This window comes from Salmo trutta, chromosome 32, assembly GCF_901001165.1.
Source record: "Salmo trutta chromosome 32, fSalTru1.1, whole genome shotgun sequence".
NCBI lineage: Eukaryota > Metazoa > Chordata > Actinopteri > Salmoniformes > Salmonidae > Salmo > Salmo trutta.
In genome coordinates, this window is record NC_042988.1 from 22,666,588 (window position 1) to 22,690,400 (window position 23,813).

The 23,813-nt window shown below is 42.7% G+C and overlaps 1 protein-coding gene across 2 annotated transcripts; it reads left to right on the top strand.

Moving 5' to 3' along the window:
• Positions 1–1,533: 1,533 nt before the first annotated feature.
• Positions 1,534–23,461, top strand: LOC115171431 (monocyte to macrophage differentiation factor). 2 transcript variants are annotated; one of them, XM_029728239.1, is made up of 7 exons: positions 1,534–1,670; positions 10,045–10,126; positions 11,913–12,073; positions 12,563–12,637; positions 20,233–20,334; positions 20,590–20,659; positions 21,778–23,461. In XM_029728239.1, the coding sequence occupies exons 1-7, from the start codon at positions 1,633–1,635 to the stop codon at positions 21,979–21,981; spliced, it is 732 nt and encodes a 243-aa protein (XP_029584099.1). In that variant the 5' UTR covers positions 1,534–1,632; the 3' UTR covers positions 21,982–23,461. The 2 variants fall into 2 exon arrangements, with proteins under 2 accessions (XP_029584099.1, XP_029584100.1); XM_029728240.1 differs by lacking the exon at positions 1,534–1,670 and adding an exon at positions 8,014–8,422.
• Positions 23,462–23,813: the final 352 nt, after the last annotated feature.

A 23,813-nucleotide genomic window follows, 5' to 3' on the forward strand; every position in this document is an offset into this window, starting at 1 on the left:
CAGTCTGGGTCAAAGTTCAGATTATCATCCTATAGATGGTGCTGTTCCTACTGCGCAGCTCATGTTGACAACGATGACTGCCCTCTGCTGCTCATCTAACCCTCTCGCTTGAAAGCAAAAGGATGAAAACCATACCACAGGAACAACATTAGCTTCACTCAGTAAATAGATATCAGTAAATATATATGGTAAAGAAATGTCCTTGTGGTGGAAGTTCTCTTCCACAGAGCATGTGTATTTGAAAATGAAAAATGCCACTGCCTTAATTGACATGCGTCAGCACAGATTATTGACCTCATAGGAACGCTTTCAATTCCGTTAATCCGCCCTCTGATATCTCTGCAGCGGCAGCCTACAACGACTGTGTCAATCCTCTGCTACACACAGTGAACAGAAGAGTACTGATCACACATATTTACCACAATAAATATGCCTGCATTGATATTTAACATTGAAAATATGAAAGTCAAAGACCCCTCTTTCACATCTGAGTAGCTTTTTAAGTCGCTTTCTCGGGTCTCTATTTAGCCAGATGGCTCCCTCTCTCAATCCCCACTCACAATCAAGATTAAGATTACACACACACACATTCACACATACACACACAACACATACACACAACACCCAGAGAGACAGACACACAGAACACAGTACTCATAAATGCGTCATACACATGTTCATACTAATGACAGACTGTCTGTCCCCACCGTGCTTTTTCTGTTAATTCTCTAAATCCGTGCTGTTTTGACATTAATATGCCCTTGATAAACAGATTCTGGTGATATAACACAGGCTTTCAAAAATGGCCTTTTTAAAAGGGCAGAATCCTATACGAGATTCAGTTGTTGAAATTACAACTGAGGCTTAAGTTATTAAACAGAGCAGCTTTAATCATTGATCACAGAAATTCAAGGTTGGAGGAATGGCATGGATTAAAGTATTTTTACCACAAAGCCACATATCCACTGTGATCTGAGAGAGAGAGAGAGAGAGAGAGAGAGAGAGAGAGAGAGAGGAGATTGACAAGGATAGATTGACGAGGATAGAGAGAAAGCCCTGCTGTCACTTGCTAGTTTAGTGATTCCAGCTCCACTGAAGGCCGTCTTCCATTCTCCGTCCCATCCACCAGCTGTTTCTTCTTGGCCTGTGGGCCGCACAGTATGAGGCAGCTACCATGGGCTTTAAGGAAAACTTCTCGGAGATTGATCCTGTCACTTTGAACCTCTGCATCCTTATCGCCAGCTATGTTATCTTGCTTCTGGTGTTCCTGATATCTTGTATAATGTATGACTGCCGGGGCAAGGATCCAACCAAGGAGTACGCGCCGGACCCTGTGCCTACCCAATCCCCCATCAGACTGGTGGTAATGCAGCAGACCACTCCTTCTCCGCAACATCAACGCTGGGACCAGACCAATATGGTCACCTCATATGAGCCTCAGCCCAGTCCAGACTTCAGGGAGAAGAAGAGCACCATGGTCTAGATTCTAGAAGGACTACTGTGGTGCTGAATAACTCAGTCCACCACCTATTGGAATAATCGCAGCGGGATAAACTTTTGTACATATATGTTTTTTAAAATCTGTTTCTATATTTATTTTTTAGACTGTATTTTTCCCTGGTGGCCAGGACAATGCTAGGATTGGACCTGCAGAAGACCAGTCTGAGACGGTAAGAGAGAGGCATGTGTGTGCAGTGTTGATGCACATGAATTCCGTCTTTTAGAAAGCTCTGGTGGATCACAGAAGCCTGTTCTAAAAGAAGAAATGTCCCAACTGATAATCAACATGGAAGTCAGGAGCTGTACTATTAACAGTGGTTTGTGTTACACGACATCAGAGGGAAATGCAATTGACTGGAAAATGGTTGCAGTTTTCAAACCTTATCTTTGCACATAGCTCAACTATTTATTACATCACAGAATGCCTCAGTGTTTAAATTTGATACAAAGTATTACCAGTTATAATTTTTCATTTTTAAAGAGACAGGTCTGTCCCCTCTCAGTGAGCGTTCATTGTCATCTTGCTTCACTACTTTGTCAAATGTTACTTGACAGACATTTGTATGATGCTCTGCTAGTGTAATGTTTTCATCGATGACAGACTTGTTGCCCTATCTCAATCAGGACTCAGGACGAGTGTATTACAAAGTGTGCCCTGGCATTTTCAGATTAGGAGATTGCCCAACATTTCCTCGTATTGTTTATAGGCAAACTAAGGTAGCCATTAGCCAATTACATAACTTGACAGTGTTGAGTATCTATGAAGTAACCAACCACAGTTCAGCCAAGTGCTGTCCAACCATGGTCATGACCTGTCAGGCCCAGATTATTCTGCTATTTTGAGACTTGCTTCTTTAATCGCTCTCCCACCCGCCATGAGAAACAGGTTATTTATGGAGCCCATTTCAGATGTGTACCTGCTAACCCTTTGACGTCAAGACATGTGACTTGATTCAGCCAACACAAGTTGATACATGTAAATAAATACACTAACAAATGCTATGTAATGGTTTATATACAGTTAACTGTTAAGCTGTATTGAAGATACAAATGGTCAGAGTAACACATCAATCAATCAATATTGCATACTGTGTACATTTTCTGAAGTGCTTATTGTTTTGTATAATTTCCCTGTATGAGTAGTAGCTTCCTGTACAAATGTTCCCTTATGAATAATGAAACTACAGACGCTTGATACAGACTACTCCTATCATCAAGCAAAAATAAACATACTTTCTAAATAGTGTTTTACTTTGATAATTGCTGAATCCTATCAGTGCATGTAAATATTACATGGACTGTTCCAATAAAGAGCTGCAGTATCTAATACTGATAAAGGTGTCCGCAGCACACGCATGGCTATTTCCTGACTGTAGGGTCCAGACTGCCCAGGGCACTTCCCTTGTTGGTGATACAGAGAGCACGCCAAGCAGTGCCCGGATAAACCTGTATCTCTCGTGACACAGATACGATGGGAACATTGTATTCCCTAGCCCCACACCAGTCATAATGTAGTGCAGCTCTGCAGTGTACACGTGAAACGAGCAAAGTCCCATAGATATTTATTGATGTGACGCAGGGCTGTTACTGTAGGTCCTGAGTCCTGACTTTGCCTAATGTGCAGTATATGATTCACTAAATAGCCAAATCTATGCACAGATTCCTTGAATTGATGTTGTCTGATTCCAATGTGTTTCCTCTTTTATTCTGACTGGCAGTGTTTCCATTTGGCATCTGTGTTATATGTATATGAGACGCTAGAGAGGATCTGTCTTTTGTTCTGTTGTCCTAATGCTGAAAGGGGAGAATGCATCCACAATGCAGACCTCATGAGGACTCGCAGGTATGAATTGTCGTGGCCATACATTCCCCTCCCGAAATTCACTAGGCCATCACAGACTCCATTGAACGACTACAGTATATTGTGAAACAGAGGTTGTGGCTAACACTTATCCAATTATTCAGTCAATCTGCTTGAATTAGGATCTCTAAAAGAGAGTGCAAGCTGAGGCTATAAACTGAATTAAGCCCTTGCATGTAATATAATTAAATGCCAGTAATCATACATTCACTCGAAGGTGTGACGGAAACCCGTAGTAGTCACTGCCAAAACTAGCACCTGTACACACCGAAATAACTTTGCCCATGCCGTCTTACCTGGAGCATAAACAAATTAAGCTGTTTTAGTCCTTATACTTACAAATGCTACATGTATGCATCTTGCCCTGAGCTGACACACCTGGCAAAGCAGCTCCAATAGCTTGATTACAGTACAACAACATCAACACCTACAGTACCAATAGAAGATTAAGGTACAACAACATCAACACCTACAGTACCAACAGAAGATTACAGTACAGCAACATAAACACCTACAGTACCAACAGAAGATTACAGTACAACAACATCAACACCTACAGTACCAACAGAAGATTACAGTACAGCAACATAAACACCTACAGTACCAATAGAAGATTACAGTACAACAACATCAACACCTACAGTACCAACAGAAGATTACAGTACAACAGCATCAACACCTACAGTACCAACAGAAGATTACAGTACAACAACATCAACACCTACAGTACCAACAGAAGATTACAGTACAACAGCATCAACACCTACAGTACCAACAGAAGATTACAGTACAACAGCATCAACACCTACAGTACCAATAGAAGATTACAGTACAACAACATCAACACCTACAGTACCAACAGAAGATTACAGTACAACAACATCAACACCTACAGTACCAACAGAAGATTACAGTACAACAACATCAACACCTACAGTACCAACAGAAGATTACAGTACAACAGCATCAACACCTACAGTACCAACAGAAGATTACAGTACAACAGCATCAACACCTACAGTACCAACAGAAGATTACAGTACAACAGCATCAACACCTACAGTACCAATAGAAGATTACAGTACAACAGCATCAACACCTACAGTACCAACAGAAGATTACAGTATAACAGCATCAACACCTACAGTACCAACAGAAGATTACAGTACAACAGCATCAACACCTACAGTACCAATAGAAGATTACAGTACAACAGCATCAACACCTACAGTACCAACAGAAGATTACAGTACATAGCATCAACACCTACAGTACCAACAGAAGATTACAGTACAACAGCATCAACACCTACAGTACCAACAGAAGATTACAGTACAACAGCATCAACACCTACAGTACCAACAGAAGATTACAGTACAACAGCATCAACACCTACAGTACCAACAGAAGATTACAGTACATAGCATCAACACCTACAGTACCAACAGAAGATTACAGTACAACAGCATCAACACCTACAGTACCAACAGAAGATTACAGTACATAGCATCAACACCTACAGTACCAACAGAAGATTACAGTACAACAGCATCAACACCTAGGGAATCACACCATCTCTTCATCAGTTATTGACAGAGAGAGACACTTATATTCTTGAAGAAATTTACTTGGGAAAATGTATTTCCCAAAAGCTGGAATCAAGAGATTCCAACTGATGAGAAACTAGCAATCTGAAAGGATCATGTTCTGCTGAGTATTAAGATGTAAAAATAATTACCACTAAGATAGAATACCACGGAATCCCATCTAAGAATATACTGTATGGGAACAAATAATTGTACCATTTAGAAAAGGCAACATGTTGCAGGACAATGGGGCTCCTAAGGTCTAATGTGAACATAAATCCAAATGTTCCAAATATCTGAAAATGCTTGCAGTATTTTTGTCAACAGTGAAGATCAATGTTGCACCAATGTATTAGCTGGGTGCAGGCCGGCTGTCATGTCTCTATGCAGACACTACACCAGTAATCCTTTGCTACAGGGGGAAATGTGCTTTACAGGTTAAAAACACACCATACTCAGCTTGTTAGCTGCTAGATCAATTCTGAACTCTGTTGAGGCTGGGACACAACACAGGCTCTATCTTACTTTACAGCAGTTTGATTTATTGATTGAAATGGGCATTGACAGCATGGCTATAACAACACTAATATATCCACCATGCCATGAATTGCAAATAGCAGCCATTTTATTTCCATCTCTTTACTGAAACCTCGAAGGGCACAGCTATGTATTTAGATGTTTAGCATTTTCACATTGACAACATTGATTCATCAAGCATCTGAATATCACACCTTTACATTTCTTGTCATCTTTGTCAGACAGAATTAGTGTTGTTGTTATTCTAAATGTGAGGATGGGAATATTCTGTGGCTTTTCCTAGAGGTGTTTCCGGCCTATTGTAATCCAGAGTATTGGGATTCCCATGTCTTCCTTTTTTAGAGGTACTGCATTCCAGCATGAAACAGTAAACCAATTACAGAGCTGTTTAACCCTGGCATCACGTGTCTTCACAAAGCCTCTGTTATCCTGTGGGTAGTCCCACCAGTGTCTGTCTTACAGTAGCCACTAAAGATCTCATATTAACAGCATGGCCTGCTGTGTGCATGTACAGTACAGCACATTGCTGTTGGGCAGTATGGAGCATTGTTTAGTACTGTTGATCTACATGGTGTAGAGAGCTTTTACATCCTTGCAGAGGGCTTTGTTGGGCAAGCTTTGAGTGTTTAAAAGCAATCAATGAAAATAGGTCACACACAGCCTTTACAGTATGTGTAGCCATATTGTAACACAGAGGGTGATTCTTGTCAGATGCTTAACATAATACCTGACCTGAGGGACCTTTAACCGCACTTCCTCTGTAACATGAGCTCTTCCACTTGCACTGCCGTTGTGGCTAGTGGAGTAAATGAAATTGGTCTTCAGGTTGTTGACTGTGAGCAGAGTGGTGTAACTGATGAACTCTGCATGTGCCTCTAATATGTAACAGTGTCAGAAATAGAATGAGCTAAACACTGTTTTCTAGCATATTTAGAAACACAGGGACACTATGCTGAGCTGCTAAACCCTGTGTTTGTATGACAGAATGCCAACCTCCATGTCTCAGTCCTGTATCGCATTAGGGGTGTTAGCATGGCACCATGGGGGAACTGCAGCCTTCCAGCAAGAACAAGGAAACGCTAAACCCTAACATATGGCTGCTCGCATCCTCCCGTTGTCTCTGCTAATGTCATTCTTAAAAACCCTGCCTGCCTGCCACCCACCATCTCAGCTGTACTTCCACAGCTCGTAAACCATGAGCTCCTCCTGGGCTGGATAAACCACCACATTTGAACTGTCCGGTGCATGGTGTACCCTAGGGATAGGATCTTGTGCAAAAAGTGGATTTTACTTTCATGAACTACAATACACATTAGGCTAGGGCTACTTTTGTAATCCTTTGGCATCACAACATATAAAACCAGAGAGATGAATTCATACTTAGAGGCTTACCCGTCTGTCCAAATATAACATGTGAAATCTTTCTTTAAGGCGTTGATTATACATCTTATTCTGAGTTTACCAATGCGAACATTTAAAATGGATACATTTGGGAATGTTATCTTCTCATGCATAAATGTGCTGGTTATTAATGGTTCTGAAAGGTATTTTGCAATGCCACTGCGTTGAAGTTGAGTCAGTATGGGCTTATGTTTCACTCTGGTTGTAATAGCCCAAAGAGAAAAAAAACTGCAGGCATTTGTCAGTCTGAAACTCATTAAGCCTGCATATCGCGCTTAAAGTCTTATGTAAACAGCTATGTGTTGTGTTATCTAATGCTGTTCCTGAATGATCCAGTTACATTACTGTCACTGTTATGTAACTCTATGGGTTAGAGAGTGCCCATCAGATACCTTGCTGATGTGCAATTCAACATAGGCTAGCAGCACATTCTTTTGTGTCCTGTCCACACACAGCACAACACAATTACCCATAGGGACATATTTGCATCTGATAGCATTGTGAACTAATCTCTTTGCATGCAAGTATGCATCTGTTGAAACAGGCCTATGATGTAATATCAGTTTATTTGCTCAAGTTTATTGACACTGAGATAAAAAGTCAATACTAAATGGCTGAATTTGGAAAAATAAATGATTCATTCATGACACAGGACATGATATTGGACTCTGAACAGAATACATTTTTTTTTTGTTATGCACATTCAGGTTTTCGTCACAAGTTGCCACACACACAAGGTCATAAACCCCGCAATTTATACAACTTCTCTTCTTGAAATTAAAATCTGATTTAAAAACTAACGCTAACATTAACATTAACCACACTTCTAACCTTATGCCTAAACCCGAACCTTAATTTAAGACCAAACAGCAACTTTTGGTTAGCATGAATTTTTTTCGATGCAGCATTTTAACTTTAGGGTTGTAGTAACTAGTGGAAACCCATATTCAGGGTTGCTGGTTGAAAAACAAAAGTAACTACGACTGTTACATCTGTCTATCATGGTGTGACAGATTTTGAGACCTCCTCCAGCTACCCATACTGCCATCAGATCGTTGATTGGTCAGATGATGTCCTACGCTTTTAGTGCTACTATTGGTTGAAGCATCCGTCAGTCAAAATCTCTTTGCATGAACTAAATACAATTCAATCGTGAAAAAGGGAACAACGCCGGTGTCTACAAGGGGACACAAGTGTCAGGAGGATATGTCTTTGCTAAATGATTGTATTAATGTAATCGATTGAAGCTAGTTTATATTTGCAGCACAATGGTATTAAGGGAAAATGCTAAAATAGTGTCTTGATGTATTGATTTGGACTGGGGGTATCTTATTATGTGTACATATGACTGATTAGTTGATGACGTTAGCTGGGCCTTCACTTTCTCTTGTTTTGGCTAGCTTTATAATTTCCCATTTGGCTAGCTTGCTGATTTCCTATTTTTGACTGTAGCTCGCTAGCTAAATCTTGCTTCGTGATTTCCTCCCTTCGTTTTGCGTGAAGGCATTGATATGAAGAGAGTGAACAGCCTTCAAAGGTGGGTTAGCTGAAAATGTGGCAGTGTTCCAATGTTTGCATTATGATGAATTTAGCTATAGATAGCTGGCGTTCATTTGTTCAGGAAAGTGGTCTTGTTAACGTAAGTGAACCTAGCTATTGGCATTTACTGAGCCTTATTCTTAGATGGATTGTTTGTTTGTAGCCATGAATGAAGCAGAAACATGGTTATTGTAGCATGCAGTACTATAGCCTACTAGCTACAATGTTTCCCACCAGGAAATGCGATATAGCACAGGGAAATGGAATCCGGTAAAACAAGTCGCCATAATTGTCCAATCATGGCTTTGTAAATAATGGGTATATGTCCTTGATGAAGGGTAATTCCATGTTATCAGGGTGACGCTGAGACTCACTTTAAAATGTGTGGCAAACAAAAACGATTGATCGCAAAGTTTAAAAAAACATACACCTATATGCAAAATTATAGTTTTAACAATTGCCACTGTTCATTTTACAAAAATACTTATTTGAGGAACAGTGCAGATGCAAAGTTTGGTAACAGTATGACAGTAAAATCTCCCTCCGTTTTTTATGTGACCACGTTTTTCAAAAACTCTAAGTAAGTACTTCGAATTAAGATTCAAAGATGTTTGCATTAAGAATTAGGTGTCAGCTATGATATGACACCTTGAGTATGAACAAATCTATTTTGGTTATTGAACTACACTAAGTGAAGTGGATCAATGCTCGGTAACAGAAGTACTGTAACAGATTGACATCATGGGTCTGTACTATACAGAAATGTATAATTATGAATATCATTCTCTTCGTGGTGATGTGTCCTATGCAAAGGTAGAAAAATGTAATATTCTCCTTTGCATGTTTGAGTATTATTCTACACACTGGCTATTATTCAAAATGTATTTTTTATTTAACCCTAATGAGCTCTGTCTCCATACTTGACCAAATGTGGTTGGTCCAGACCAGACCAAATCTCTACCAATCATAGATGTCTATGTTTCACAAGTTTGGACATCACAGTAAATAAAAGTATAGTGCAGCAGAGTAGAGTATATAGTTCAATACAGCACAGTATAGTTCAGTCCAGAAGAGTATATTACATTATATGGTACTCTACTCATGTGCTCTACTGTACTGAACTCTACTTTCATCTCGGTGACCAGAAATCAAAGCCTTTGCATATTCCACATTTTTAGGATTTAAAATGGTTGAAAAATGTATCTATGTCTTAATTTAAAAAAAATACAGACTCTTAGCTTTCATTTGGAACAAAATGTTATATGCTCCTATAAACTTCAGGTTGGTGCTGATGGGTTCTTTTACATGGAAATGACCTGAAACTAAACAACTTTTCTTTTTTCTTTGTTCAATCACTAAAATGTGAATGTACCAGTAGGCCTCCTTGTGTTAGTTATATGCTATTTTTCTTTGAGATGTACTGTATGTCAGTTTCTTGTCTTCTTGTGTTATTTTCCTGCTTCCTTCAATTGGCATGGCATACTGTTGCATGAACAACCCAGAAACATTGTGGGAACAGCCCTGAATCAAGATAACCTCTAACAACAGTATTGTAACAGCCCCTAGTCCTGCCCACTACCTGCCCCACTAACACTTGCTGCATGTTGCTGTATGTTTCAGGTTCATGAACAGGCGGGCCTCTGCTAACTGCCGCTACCAGCCCACCTGCTATGAGCATGCTGCAAACTGCTATACTCACGCGGTGAGTTCACCTCTAAGTGTAGGCCTACTGTACAGTCGTGGCCAAAGGTTTTGAGAATGACACATTCATTTCCACAAAGTTTGCTGCTTCAGTGTCTTTAGATATTTTTGTCAGATGTTACTATGGAATACTGAAGTATAATTACAAGCATTTCATAAGTGTCAAAGGCTTTTACTGACAATTACATGAAGTTGATGCAAAGAGTCAATATTTGCAGCGTTGGTCTTTTTCAAGACCTCTGCAATCTGCCCTGGCATGCTGTCAATTAACTTCTGGGCCACATCCTGACTGATGGCAGCCCATTCTTGCATAATCAATGCTTGGAGTTTGTCAGAATGTGTGGGTTTTTGTTTGTCCACCCGCCTCTTGAGGATTGACCACAAGTTCTCAATGGGATTAAGGTCTGGGGAGTTTCCTGGCCATGATCCCAAAATATCGATGTTTTGTTCCCCGAGCCACTTAGTTATCACTTTTGCCTTATGGCAAGGTGCTCGGTCATGCTGGAAAAGGCATTGTTCGTCACCAAACTGTTCCTGGATGGTTGGAAGAAGTTGCTCTCTGAGGATGTGTTGGTACCATTTTTTTATTCATGGCTGTGTTCTTAGGCAAAATTGTGAGTGAGCCCACTCCCTTGGCTGAGAAGCAACCCCACACATGAATGGTCTGATGCTTTACTGTTGGCATGACACAGGACTGATGGTAACTCTTACCTTGTCTTCTCCGGACAAGCTTTTTTCCGGATGCCCCAAACAATCGGAAAGAGGATTCATCAGAGTCAATGACTTTACCCCAGTCCTCAGCAGTCCAATCCCTGTACCTTTTGCAGAATATCAGTCTGTCCCTGATGTTTTTCCTGGAGAGAAGTGGCTTCTTTGCTGCCCTTCTTGACACTAGGCCGTCCTCCAAAAGTCTTCGCCTCACTGTGCGTGCAGATGCACTCACACCTGCCTGCTGCCATTCCTGAGCAAGCTCTGCACTGATGGTGCACCGATCCCGTAGCTGAATCAACTTTAGGAGACGGTCCTGGCGCTTGCTGGACTTTCTTGGGCGCCCTGAAGCCTTCTTCACAACAATTGAACCGCTCTCCTTGAAGTTGTTGATGAGCCGATAAATGGTTGATTTAGGTGCAATCTTACTGGCAGCAATATCCTTGCCTGTGAAGCCCTTTTTGTGCAAAGCAATGATGACGGCACGTGTTTCCTTGCAGGTAACCGTGATTGAGAGAGGAAGAACAATGATTCCAAGCACCACCCTCCTTTTGAAGATTCCAGTCTGTTATTCGAACTCAATCAGCATGACAGAGTGATCTCCAGCCTTGTCCTCTTCAACACTCACACCTGTGTTAATGAGAGAATCACTGACATGTCAGCTGATCCTTTTGTGGCAGGGCTGAAATGCAGTAGAAATATTTTTGGGGGATTCAGTTCATTTGCATGGCAAAGAGGGACTTTGCAATTAATCTGATCACTCTTCATAACATTCTGGAGTATATGTAAATTGCCATCATACAAACTGAGGCAGCAGACTTTGAAAATTCATATTTGTGTTATTCTCAAAACCTTTGGCCACGACTGTACAAAGACAGGTTTTCAAATGTCAGACCTCAATTGCTCTTTTTCCCATGCTTAACTCTATCGACAGAATTCTACCTGGTGCTGATAGGGTTATGGAGAAAACACATTTGACCAAAAACACTATCATTGTAGACTACACTGAGTGTATGTTACAAGGATAGTTTTCAACAGTTGGTAATGTTAATCTGTCACCCTTTGTCTGTACCCTGCAGCTACTCATCGTACCAGCCATCGTGGGCATGGCCCTGCTGCACCGGCTCTCAGATGACCGCTGGGAGAAGATCACAGCCTGGGTGTACGGCATGGGCCTGTGTGCCCTCTTCCTGGTCTCCACAGTGTTCCACATCATCACCTGGAAGAAGAGCCACATGAGGTGAGGAGGCAGAGGAATGTTCGCTAGACCAGGGGTCTTCAACCTTTTCTTGCCAAGGGACCCCCTCTCAGGCAAAACGGTGACCCAGGGACCCCATCATAAGTTAGCAAAGAAAATTGTTTTACATGTCTTATCAGGTGAATGGAAAGGAGAAGTAATCAACATTTTTAAATGAATAGATTTGTTTGATTATTTTGACCTCCCCACATTATAATTGAAAGAGGAAGTGTAAACTCATAGCCTATTAGTTAGAAAGGAAACTCCAAACTCATTTTCGCTAAGAGGAGCTGTTTAGCTGGTTAAACAAAGGTTAGCCATGTGTTGGTAAAAATGAAAGTCCAGCAACCGATTACAGCAACCGGTCTGACTACCTGAGTTATATTATACAGCACCCAGCACATAATAATTTTAATTGCATACTAGGTATGAGTGGGCAGACACAATCAAAGGCCAAAGAGAGAAATACTGAATGCTTGGTCTTGATTCTAGGTCTGTGGAGCACTGCTTTCATATGTGTGATAGAGTGGTCATCTATTTCTTCATCGCTGCCTCCTACACACCATGGTAAGTTCTATTTCTTCATTGCCGCCTCCTACACACCATGGTAAGTTCTATTTCTAATACCAATTTCCATATGTCACTTATGGGATGCACCTAAGGGGCGGATCGCAAGCTCGAAGTATCCAATCACACAGCGTATGTTGGAGACAGAGTGACGAATGAGGTGAGCCCTCTCCTTCATAAAGGTAGCCACTCGCCCGCCAACTGGTCATTCACGCCTCTACCTTGCGGAAGTTACCACATTCACTAAAAGCTCTCCTCAGCACAACTAGATTCCTGTCTTTCTAGTGAACTGTTCTCAGGCGAACCGTGAGGTTAACGCTGCCGAACTTAGAACCTCAGCTCTTGTCGATAGTGTTGCGTACTGACCGAAAGGAACATTTTTGCTTCGAGTAGAAGTCACTTTCTACTCGTTCAGCCTCCGGTTTTCAGGTAGTGCCACACGTCTGGCTACCGAGACTCGGTTAGCCCTCGCGTCGGCTAACTAGGTTAGCACACACCGTAAGGCTTTAACTAACCACTAACAAATGTCTAGCTCCCTGCGCAATGCTTAAGCTAACCTGGCTAGCTAACTACAAAGCATGCTAACCACACCAGCCTTACTACCAGCAACACTGTACTATTGCTAGCTCTCTTGTCTGGTTCAAATCTACTTTTACACGTTTGTATTAACGCCCTAATGTTGATGTCTTCACCCCCGCGGATATCGAATTAGCATAATAAAAAGAAACCCATAAAAATCTGTCAATTTAAGCTAGAGATTATTATTTTTTTTGCATTGGATGCGTATCAAGCCATCGCATCCGCCTATGTAACACTTCCGCATCGGCGTTGAAAGGTGACCGAGCTAGAGCAGTGTTTGTCAGACCATGAGACATCCCGAAAATCGGTCTTCTCACAAAATCGTCTGTAGCGTCCGAACGGTTTGGGTTACAAACTATTATTGGCTACGACCTCCACAAGCATCTTGAGACTCATCTGAAGTCGCTACTGCCGATCTGCCAACTTCTGTCTGTAGTGTCCGAACAGTTTGGGCTACACACTAATCTAACGTACATGTCGGTTATTTTGCTCTAGGATGCCCACAGGCCTCAAAAGAATCGTCTAAAGGTCACCTGAAACATTCGGAAAAATGTATGGAAGTAAATTATATATACAAAAGTATGTAGACACCCCTTCAAATTAGTGGATTTAGCAATTTCAGCCACACCCGTTGCTGACAGGTGTATAAAATCGACCACACAGCCATGCAATCTCCATAGACAAATATTGGCAGTAGAATGGCTTTACTGAATTGCAACTGTAAGTGCTGTTATTGTGACGTGGAAACGTCTAGTTGTTTAACACTCACTACCGAAGTCAAAACAGCTTCTGGAAGCAATGTCAGCAAAATAACTGTTCGTTGGGAGCTTCATGAAATGGGTTTCCATGGCATAGTGAATGCATAGTGACAACTTTAAAGTTTGTTGGAGGAAGAATAATGGTCTGGGGCTGTTTTTCATTGTTCGGGCTGGGCCCCTTAGTTCCAGTGAAGGGAAATCTTAACGCTACAGCATACAATGCCATTCTAGAAGATTCTGTGCTCCCAACTTTGTGGCAACAGTTTGGGGAAGGCCCTTTCCTGTTTCAGCATGACAATGCCCCTGTGCACAAAGCAACGTCTAAACAGAAACGGGTTGTCGAGATTGGTGTTGAAGAACTTGAGCCCTGACCTCAGCCCCATTGAACATCTTTGGGATGAATTGGAACGCCGACAGCGAGCCAGGCCTAATCACCCAACATCAGTGCCCGACCTCACTAATGCTCTTGTGGCTGAATGGAAGCAAGTCCCCACAGCAATGTTCCAACATCTAGTGGAAATCATTCCCAGAAGAGTGGAGGCTGTTATAGCAGTAAAAGGTGGACAAACTCCATATTAATGCCCATGATTTTGAAATTAGATGTTTGACGAGCAGGTGTCCACATACTTTTGGTCATGTAGTATATACAGTGCATTCGAAAAGTGTTCACTCTTTTTCCACATTTTGTTACGTTACAGCCTTATTCTAAAATGGATTAAATAAAATACAAATCCTCATCAAGCTACACACAATACTCCATAATGGGCTCCTGAGTGGCGCAGCAGTCTAAGGCACTGCATCTCAGTGCTAGAGGCGTCACTACAGATACAGCCTGGATTCGAACCAGGGTATCACAACCGGCCGTGATTGGTAGTCCCATAGGGCAGCACACAATTAGCCCAGAGTCGTCCAGGTTCTTAACTGACTTGCCTAGTTACATTTAAAAAAAAATGACAAAGCAAAAACTGTTTTTTAGAAATGCTTGCAAATGTATAAAAAACAATACCTTATTTACATAAGTATTCAGACACTTTGCTATGAGACTCGAAATTGAGCTCAGGTGTATCCTGTTTCCATTGATCATCCTTGAGATGTTTCTACAACTTCATTGGAGTCCACCGAGACTCTTCCTAGAGCTGGCCTCCCAGCCAAACTGAGCAATCGGTGGAGAAGGGCCTTGGTCAGGGAGGTGACCAAGAACCCGATGGTCACTCTGACAGAGCTCCAGAGTTCCTGTGTGGAGATGTGACAACCTTCCAGAAGGATAAACATCTCTGCACCAATTAGGTCTTTATGGTTGAGTGGCCAGACGGAAGCAACTCCTCAGTAAAAGGCACATGACAGTTTGCCAAAAGGCCTGTAAAGGACTCAGACCATGAGAAATAAGATTCTCTCATCTGATGAAACCAAAATGTATCTCTTTGGCCTGAATGCCAAGTGTCATGTCTGGAGGAAACCTGGCACCATCCCTACGATGAAGCATGGTGGTGGCAGCATCATGCTGTGGGGATGTTTTTCAGCGGCAGGGACTGGGAGACTAGTCAAGATCAAGGGAAAGATGATTGGAGCAAAGTACTTAGAGATCCTTGATGAAAAGTGCTCTGGAGCAGGTTAGGACCTCAGACAAGGGCAAAGGTTCACCTTCCAACAGGACAATGACCCTAAGCACACAGCCAAGACAACACAGGAGTGGCTTCAGGACAATGCTCTGAATGTCCTTGAGTGGCCCAGCCAGAGCCCGGACTTGAACCCAATCGAACATCTCTGGAGAGACCTGAAAATAGTTCTGCAGCGACGCATCCTATCCAACCTGACAGAGCTTAAGAGGCTCTACAGATAAGAATGGGAGAAACTCCCCAAATACAGGTGTGCCTAGCTTGTATCATCATACCCAAGAAGACTCGAGGCTGTAATCGCTGCCAAAGTACTGAGTACATGGTCTGAATACTTACGTAAATGTTATATTTCAGTTTTGTATTTTTAATATATTTGCTAACATTTCTGAAAACTTGTTTTTACTTTGTCATTATGGTGTATTGTGTGTAGTTGGTGGGGGGGACTATTTTTTTATATATTTTTTTTGATAACTAAAAAATTCCAAATCAAATAGCAAAATGATCCTTGGTATGACCTTCTTTAAAATAATTCCATATAGCTTAGTAGTAGCTCAAGTCCCGATGTCTCTGTATCGATTGGCCAGCTCTGGAAAAATACTCCTATCCCGCATGGCCCCGCTAAGAAACTGCTTCCCACAGTGACAGCCTGCCTCAGAGAGGCTAGGAGCTCATGGAATAAGCCCCTAAACAGCAGCATCCTGAATCGGGGTTCCCTAGCAAGGACATGTATGATCTGGGTTTTGCAACCCTCCCAAGGTGGAGCCGTCACTGGCTGACCACCTCCACCCCACACGCTGTGCTGCTAGCACTACTGGCACTTTCCTCCCTGGAAAGATGGATCACTTTATTGCCTCCATTTTCCATAAGACATACAGAGCTTTGGACCTTTAAATCTGAGAACTTAACATGACCTCTTTATTGTTGGCCTACCAGGCAGAGTTACAGGAGGATGTGGGGGAAGCAACTGGATTCAGGTACTCTGAACCCAGTTTCTTGGGATGAGATCTGTATGGCTACAGATCTAAACCTCTGTGCCTCCCATAATGCCATCCAAGGCTGTGGTAATACTATGAGTCTGGCGGTGGTGGGAGAATGGGCTCTTTGACTAAGCTTATCCAGCTTGACAGACAAAGAAAAAGTGGACCTTCTGGATGCCCCTGTGATACCCAAGGAGTTGTTCGGCCCGCTGTCGCCGCCATGCAGGAGAAGTGCGACGTGTATGGAAGAAGGTGAAACCTTCAACTTCTGCCTGCCCCACAAACCAGGCCCTTTGGCAGCCCGTTGGTCACTGCAACTCAACTTAGCTTCACAGCAAGGACAGGGCAGCAAGCTGGCCTTAGGGGCCCTAAACCCCAGCGACACAGCAGACTGCCAAAACCCAGGCTAAGCCCTTGAACCAAGGCAAACCTGAAGCCAAACAATCCTTTTCTGCGGCCTCAGCAAGGTTCTGCCCTCCTAACCCCCCTCCTAACCCCCCTGGCAAGAAGTGCCAGTCAAACTAGGTCACAGCCCTAAGTGGCAGTGGAGGATAGTGTGCAAAGCCTATGGCCTCTCTCTCGGGTTTAACGTAAGCTGTCCCTCCCCCTCACGTGACAGTGGTGAGGCACTACTGAAAAAAAAATACAAATATGTATACACTACTCCCTTTTGCAACAGCGCATTTTCGTGACATTGCTCACATGGGAAGATGGAGGATGTGCACTCTTACCATGAGTGCCATCCCCCTTGGACTCTCCGCTTGGCACCTTCTCATGTTTTAGCCAGGGATGAAAAAGTTAGCATGTCCGTTCTCCCTCCGGTCTCTTCTGACATACGGAGCTGGATGACAGATTGCCTTTTGCTATTATACCATGGCATCCTTATTTGTCCTTGCCTTACGGCATTGTTGACTCTGTCTTGCACTAGCAACACAACAAAAACAGGCTCATGTGGGCACCTCCTCGGTACTACCACCTGGAGGCGCCATCACGAACTGAGCAAGGCAGGGGAGAAACCTTGCACCTTTCTGTTTTCATAGGGACAAACAGGAAATCAGGTTTCCCAGGTTCACTTTAAGGACCAGTCTTTTTTGGGCAATTTTATGGCAACTTAGCTATATTGATAGAAAACTATTTTTGTTAAGCTATAGGACAGTCAGTACAGTCAGTACAATAAGAGGGGGGACATGGTTACCTTTGCTGGGCCCCGGAGCCCCAGACAGCAATCTGGTACACCAAGTCCAATGCACTCTGGCGTTTTTTCCTTGTCCCGTTCTTACCTGCGCTTGGTTTGCGCAGTCTGAGATTAGGTCAGCTCCACCTTTTTCTTTCTGAACGAGCGGCTGAGGAGATCTTCACTCATTCTAACCCTCCCTTCTGGGGTAGGGCCAAAACAGACCAGACACATACAGGCAACTGCCAAAATAAAGGAAACACCAACATAAAGGGTCTTAATAGGGAGTTGGGCCACCACGAGCCGCCAGAACAGCTTCAATGTGCCTTGGCATAGTTTCTGCAAGTGTCTGGAACTCTATTGAAGGGATGCGACACCATTCTTCCACGAGAAATTTGATTATTTGGTGTTTTGTTGATGGTGGTGGAAACCACTGTCTCAGGCGCCACTCCAGAATCTCCCATATTGGGTGGAGATCTGGTGACACACACACACATGCGCTTTAAACCCCCTATGCTTCTTTGAGACCCCTCTTTCAAAGACAATGAACTAATGGGCAACTGGGCATTTTTATACATGAGCATGATTGGATGTTAATTGCTTAATTAACTCAGGAACCACACCTGTGTGGAAGCACCTGCTTTCAATATACTTTGTATCCCTCATTTTCTCAAGTGTTTCCTTTATTTTGGCAGTTACCTGTAGCTGATCTATTGCTTTGGATTAGGATCTGGGTAAACAGCATGTTTCCTTCTTTCTTCTGGCTATACGGGTTGCCCCTGTTAGTCATTCCATTGGCCGGTCTCTCTCGCGCAAAGAACCCCGCTCGGGGACACGGTATAGCATTTACGTCATTTATACCTATTGCCACCTGCAGTCCAAGAGGATCAAGCAGGTTTTGCAAGAAACATTCATGCTCATATGCCTTCGACCCATTACGAGGTATCCTAGTTAACTGGGACAGTCTTTGCCTCTCCCCCCAGTGGGGTTATTATGCCCCGGGGTGAGCATGACACTCGTGTGCTGGCACTTTAAACCAGTCCCTGAGAACCCGGCCTACCCATCTATCCAGACTGACTCGAGAAGAGACTGTTAGAAGCGTCAACCCTATAATGGTCTTTTGGAGACCCCGCCCCTAAATTATGATTAGGCACCACTAGGGGTGGAAGCAACGGCACACCCTCTCAAGGGTAATGCCCTATGCTTTTTCTCTCTCCTAGGCCTGACACCCCCACACTAAGCAGAGCAAGGTAACAGGCTTATCCCTGATCTTCGACCCCCGCAATGACCAGGTGCACCTTGGTTAGCGGAGACCACTCTCCTGCTCTATAACCAGTCCTGGTAGCCACCGTTATGAAGGGATCCACGGACCCTAACATATGGAAAGATTTGCACCCTCACCCAGTAGCCGTGACCCTCTGAGCATAGCCCGTGGGAGGATAAATCTGAATGCGACAAGCCGGCCACTCAAGATCTTTCACAATCCAGAGTGCCAGTGCCCCACTTACATGCCCATTGTTTGGAGAAACAGACAATGTGTTTTTTGGAGAAGTGGTGTAACCTACACAGATCATTCCTTAAATGCTCCGTATGCTTCATTGCAGGACTTTTTTTGGACCGAGGGAAGATCTCCAAACGTCCAGTTGACTGCTATCTCGCCTGTCACACAGGCCTCGACAGGTGTTTATACTTCTCTTTCTAACCCGCTTTACCGTCTGCCCTATGCCTGTAAAACAAATAAGCGGGCTGCACTCACTGGCAGCCAACCTCTGCGTTTTGGGGGGGGAACCTCCCTGCAAAGGCCCCCTACATCGTTAATGGCTATATTGAGATAGTGTAGGCTTTTGTATTGGAAATCATAACAGCAAGGTTACAGCCCGGAAGGGCTCATTCCACTAGAGGTATGGCTACCTCTTGGGCACTGGTCTAAGGCATCTCTTAGGGGAGATTTGTGCTATAGCGTGTTGGGCCACCCCTCATATGTTTGTGGTCTTCACCGACTGGATGTCACTGCACCTTCGTGGGGCATACTCCCTGTCGGAGCCTCTGTGGGGTGATGCTGTTGGAGCTACCCTGGCTTCAGAGAGCATGTCTGTGTTATGGGAGTTGACCATATCCCATAAGTGACACATCGAAAGAATGTTGGGTTACTTGTGTAACCCCGGTTCTATGAGAATGAGTGAGATGTGTCACCGCTTTTCCCTGTTCGCAAGAGCGCAAGGACTAGAGGCATGCTTGAAAATGACCAGTTGGCTGGCAAGTGGCTCCCTTTATGGAGGAGAGGGGCTCACCTCATTCGCCAATCGACCAGTCTGTCTTCAACAGACGCTGTGTGATTGGATAATTCGAGCCACATGTCACTGGTATTCTCATAGAACCGGGGTTACACAAGTAATTCAAAATGATCTCATGTATGTGATGAGGATCCTGTAAGTTGGTATGTTTCCCTAGGCTAAAGTGTGGAATGAACATCATCTTTCTCTCCTGCCAGGTTGAATCTTCGTGAGCTTGGCCCACTCGCAGTTCACATGCGTTGGTTTGTATGGCTAATGGCTGCTGCAGGAACGATATACGTCTTCAACTACCACGAAAAGTCAGTATGATAACCTTTCTGCATTTGAATGATGCCTTTTTTGCAATGTAAATATATATATCTTTTTTACTAAATCTTCATTGGAGTAATTGGATATGTACAGACTACGGTCTCAATGAATCCTATAACAATGAAGCTGATGAACAGGGCCATTGTTATATCTGCTAACCAATATCACTTTTGTTCTCAATTTTGTAGTTTTTCTGGTGATAAAGTAGGTCTTATGGATTATTCTGTGTGTTTTTTTTGTTCTAGGTATAAAGTTGTTGAGCTCGCCTTCTATTTGACTATGGGTTTTTTCCCTGCGTTGGTTGTGACATCAATGGTAACGCACTCAGTTTTACATATTGACTTTCTGCTGTAATCTCCTTACTCAGTCACCACCCACACTCACAGCGGTAGTGGCAGTGCTGCTAACATTTGCATCTGCTGCTTACTGTTTGCTTTGACATTCTGTTTTGAGCTATCTGGCAGACGCATTAAACATGACCACTTTTACATAACTTAATTTAAATGGCCCTAGAAAATCTGGAATCTGTCAATTCCACCAAACCAGTGTCTACATATGTGAAAACAGCTCATTTCTGTGATCTGTGGTTAAAATAAGAAGGTCCTAAAATATGCTTCTCTGCGACATCACAGGGTAGGCTTAAAAGGGAAAAACTGTGATTTTCAAAACTTGCAATGAGTTTCTTGCCCAAGGGAAGGTATTTTCTTGCTCCCCACGTCTCCGTCAATCTCATAGTGTTTGAAAATCAATGTTTTTAAAATGGATCAACTTTTGATGATGTCATCGGGTAGAACTTTTCACTTCATTTTTTTCTATAAAACTTAGAAATGGGCCGTTGACACTGGAGTTGTGCTGGAGATAGTGAAAATGAGGTTGAAAAGTGGTGGAGTTGTTCTAAGGTGCTCTATCGTTTTGCACCTTTGTAATGCCTACCGTCATCAGGTGTTCTTGCAAAAACATCAAGTTAATGAATTTGTTAATGTGTGTATTAGTGACTTACTATACATTATCAGTAGCATCCATCACCAAGGTGTAGTGATCACAGCCTCCATCACCACCCTTCACTTGTGTACCACTATATCCCTCAAACTAAACTCTGGACCTTGAAGCCAGTCCCACTGCATTTTTTCATTATTTCCCTCTAATCAGGGTCTGATTTAGACCTGGGACACCAGCTGTGTACAATTAATTATTAGGTAGGACAGAAAACCAGCAGGCTCCGGACCTCATAGGGTAAGAGTTGAATATCCCTGCGCTATATGATCAGCAGAATATCTGTAGTTCAGCTTCCTATGCCCCCTTGTGGACTTCTTGTGGTAGTTCACTCAGACTCCAAAGGTTTTTAGGGTTTGTATTACTGTACTATATGCTGAACCTTGGAGAATAATATTCTAGTCCTTTACATTAGATTTTGTTCCCCAAATTTTCCACAGAACAACACGGATGGACTGTACGAGTTGGCCTGTGGGGGACTCATCTATTGCCTGGGCGTGATCTTCTTCAAGTCGGACGGGGTCATCCCATTTGCCCATGCCATCTGGCACGTGTTTGTGGCGCTGGCTGCAGCCGTGCACTACTACGCTATCTGGAAGTACCTCTACAGGAGTCCCCCTGCTAATACTATTCGGGATGCCTGACCCCCACCGCGTCAAGTAGGCTAACTGAAAACACAGTGCCCTCCAGTGCCTCTCGACATGGGCACCAGCAAATAAAGACTCCCAACAACTGCCCACCGAGGATGCAACCACAGCTGGAAGGTTTACGAAAACGACCATGCATTGTTTACTGTTTCCAGGTAGGGAACAGTTTATCTTTGACTGTACACACTTTGAACAAAGGTTACTTGTAATTCTGTTTTTGTACAACTATTATTCAGTTGGAACCCCCAAACAACTAAAATGATCAACTTTTGACTTCCATTCGGAAATTGTTCTCATCTTCTACACATAATGATACGTTGGGCTGTATTGATATCAGTGTTTTGTATCACTTCAAAGTCGGTCACATTCCATACTTACTATCATCTGTCATTTGTAGTGATTTTGTCAGTCATCTTATTGATTGGAAAGCAGATGGGAAGGACATTCAATTGACTTGGTTATTTTCACTCTGAGGTAAATGTGCACAGTACACATTGGACACAAAATGTCTGAATCAGTATTTATCAGAATCTAAGTGCAGTCTTATTTTTCTGAAGCACTTTTGTATGATAAGAACCACAAAGAACCATTGGATATGATGTTTAATAAGTACTCTGATTTGTGTAATTGTATTCTTTCTCACAAATATGGAGCCTTCAGAAGGTGAGTATTTGAGTTGGTATAGCTTTTAAAAAAGGGTCTCTGTGATTGGACTGAACTTCCAGAAGGATACAGTATCTACAGTACATCTGAGATGTCCTGTACTTCTGCACATATTATCACTGCTGCCACTTTTATGGTATAGTAAATAGTTCCATTATATCACACACTTCCTGATTTAACTCTCCTCACATCTTAAATTACCCTTCTGTTCTTTGTATTAATTTTCACCTGTTATGTGTTTTTGGATCTTCAATGGAACTGCATTCCCTACCTTTCTTTTGAGGAGTATTTGCCATTTCAGTTGAGAAACTATGAAGACCAGTATCATTATACTATGAAGTTGAATTGATTGAGAAACGTGTCATGTACAACCAACCCTATAATGATTTTTAATGGTTGGTAGATTTATCCATTTTTAGCTTTCTCACTTGTTTCTCAAATTGCCAGAGACAGTTTTTGGAACAGGTGTTCACAGATGTTCCTTGTGTAAAACACTGTACAGCCCTTGGTGAGCATGCCTTTGTTTTCCCTCCCTGACATTCTGTTAGCTATGCTAAGTGGAGAAATCACATGATTTTGTTATGGATTGTAGCCATTCTGAAATGTCTTGCTCCCTTTACCACAATGTTTTGTAATATTTGTATATTCTGTTTTGGCACATGATCCCATTCTGGCCTTTTTTAGGGAACACATCTGCTCGTTAACTCTACTTTATCCATTGGGTGTATTGGTGCTGTACATATAGAAAACAATGTTCACTCTGTAACAAATAGGTTACTAATGTGTCGATGAAAAATAAATGCCCTCAACATTGTTCCTTTCTTCTCAGTTTGTCCATGTCTTGTAAATGTGTACTAGATCTATAGGTTGAAACTATAGCTGACCTCTGGGGGCTTGTCACAGCACTTCATACAGACAGAAAACACATTTCTCCATTGTTCTGTGTAGGAAACCAAACCTTCATTAAAGGAGTTGCATTTCCGCTTAGCTCATTTCCTCCATGGACAGAATGGTAGCCAGACAGAGTCCCAGCAAGAGACCTTCCAATCACTGACCTTGATGCTTGAGACAGATGCTGGGTCTGGGAGCTTTTTGATCAATCAGACTGGCAGGTGGATGATAACACACAAGCCACTGAAATGTTGATACCAGCGGTTTCATTCATT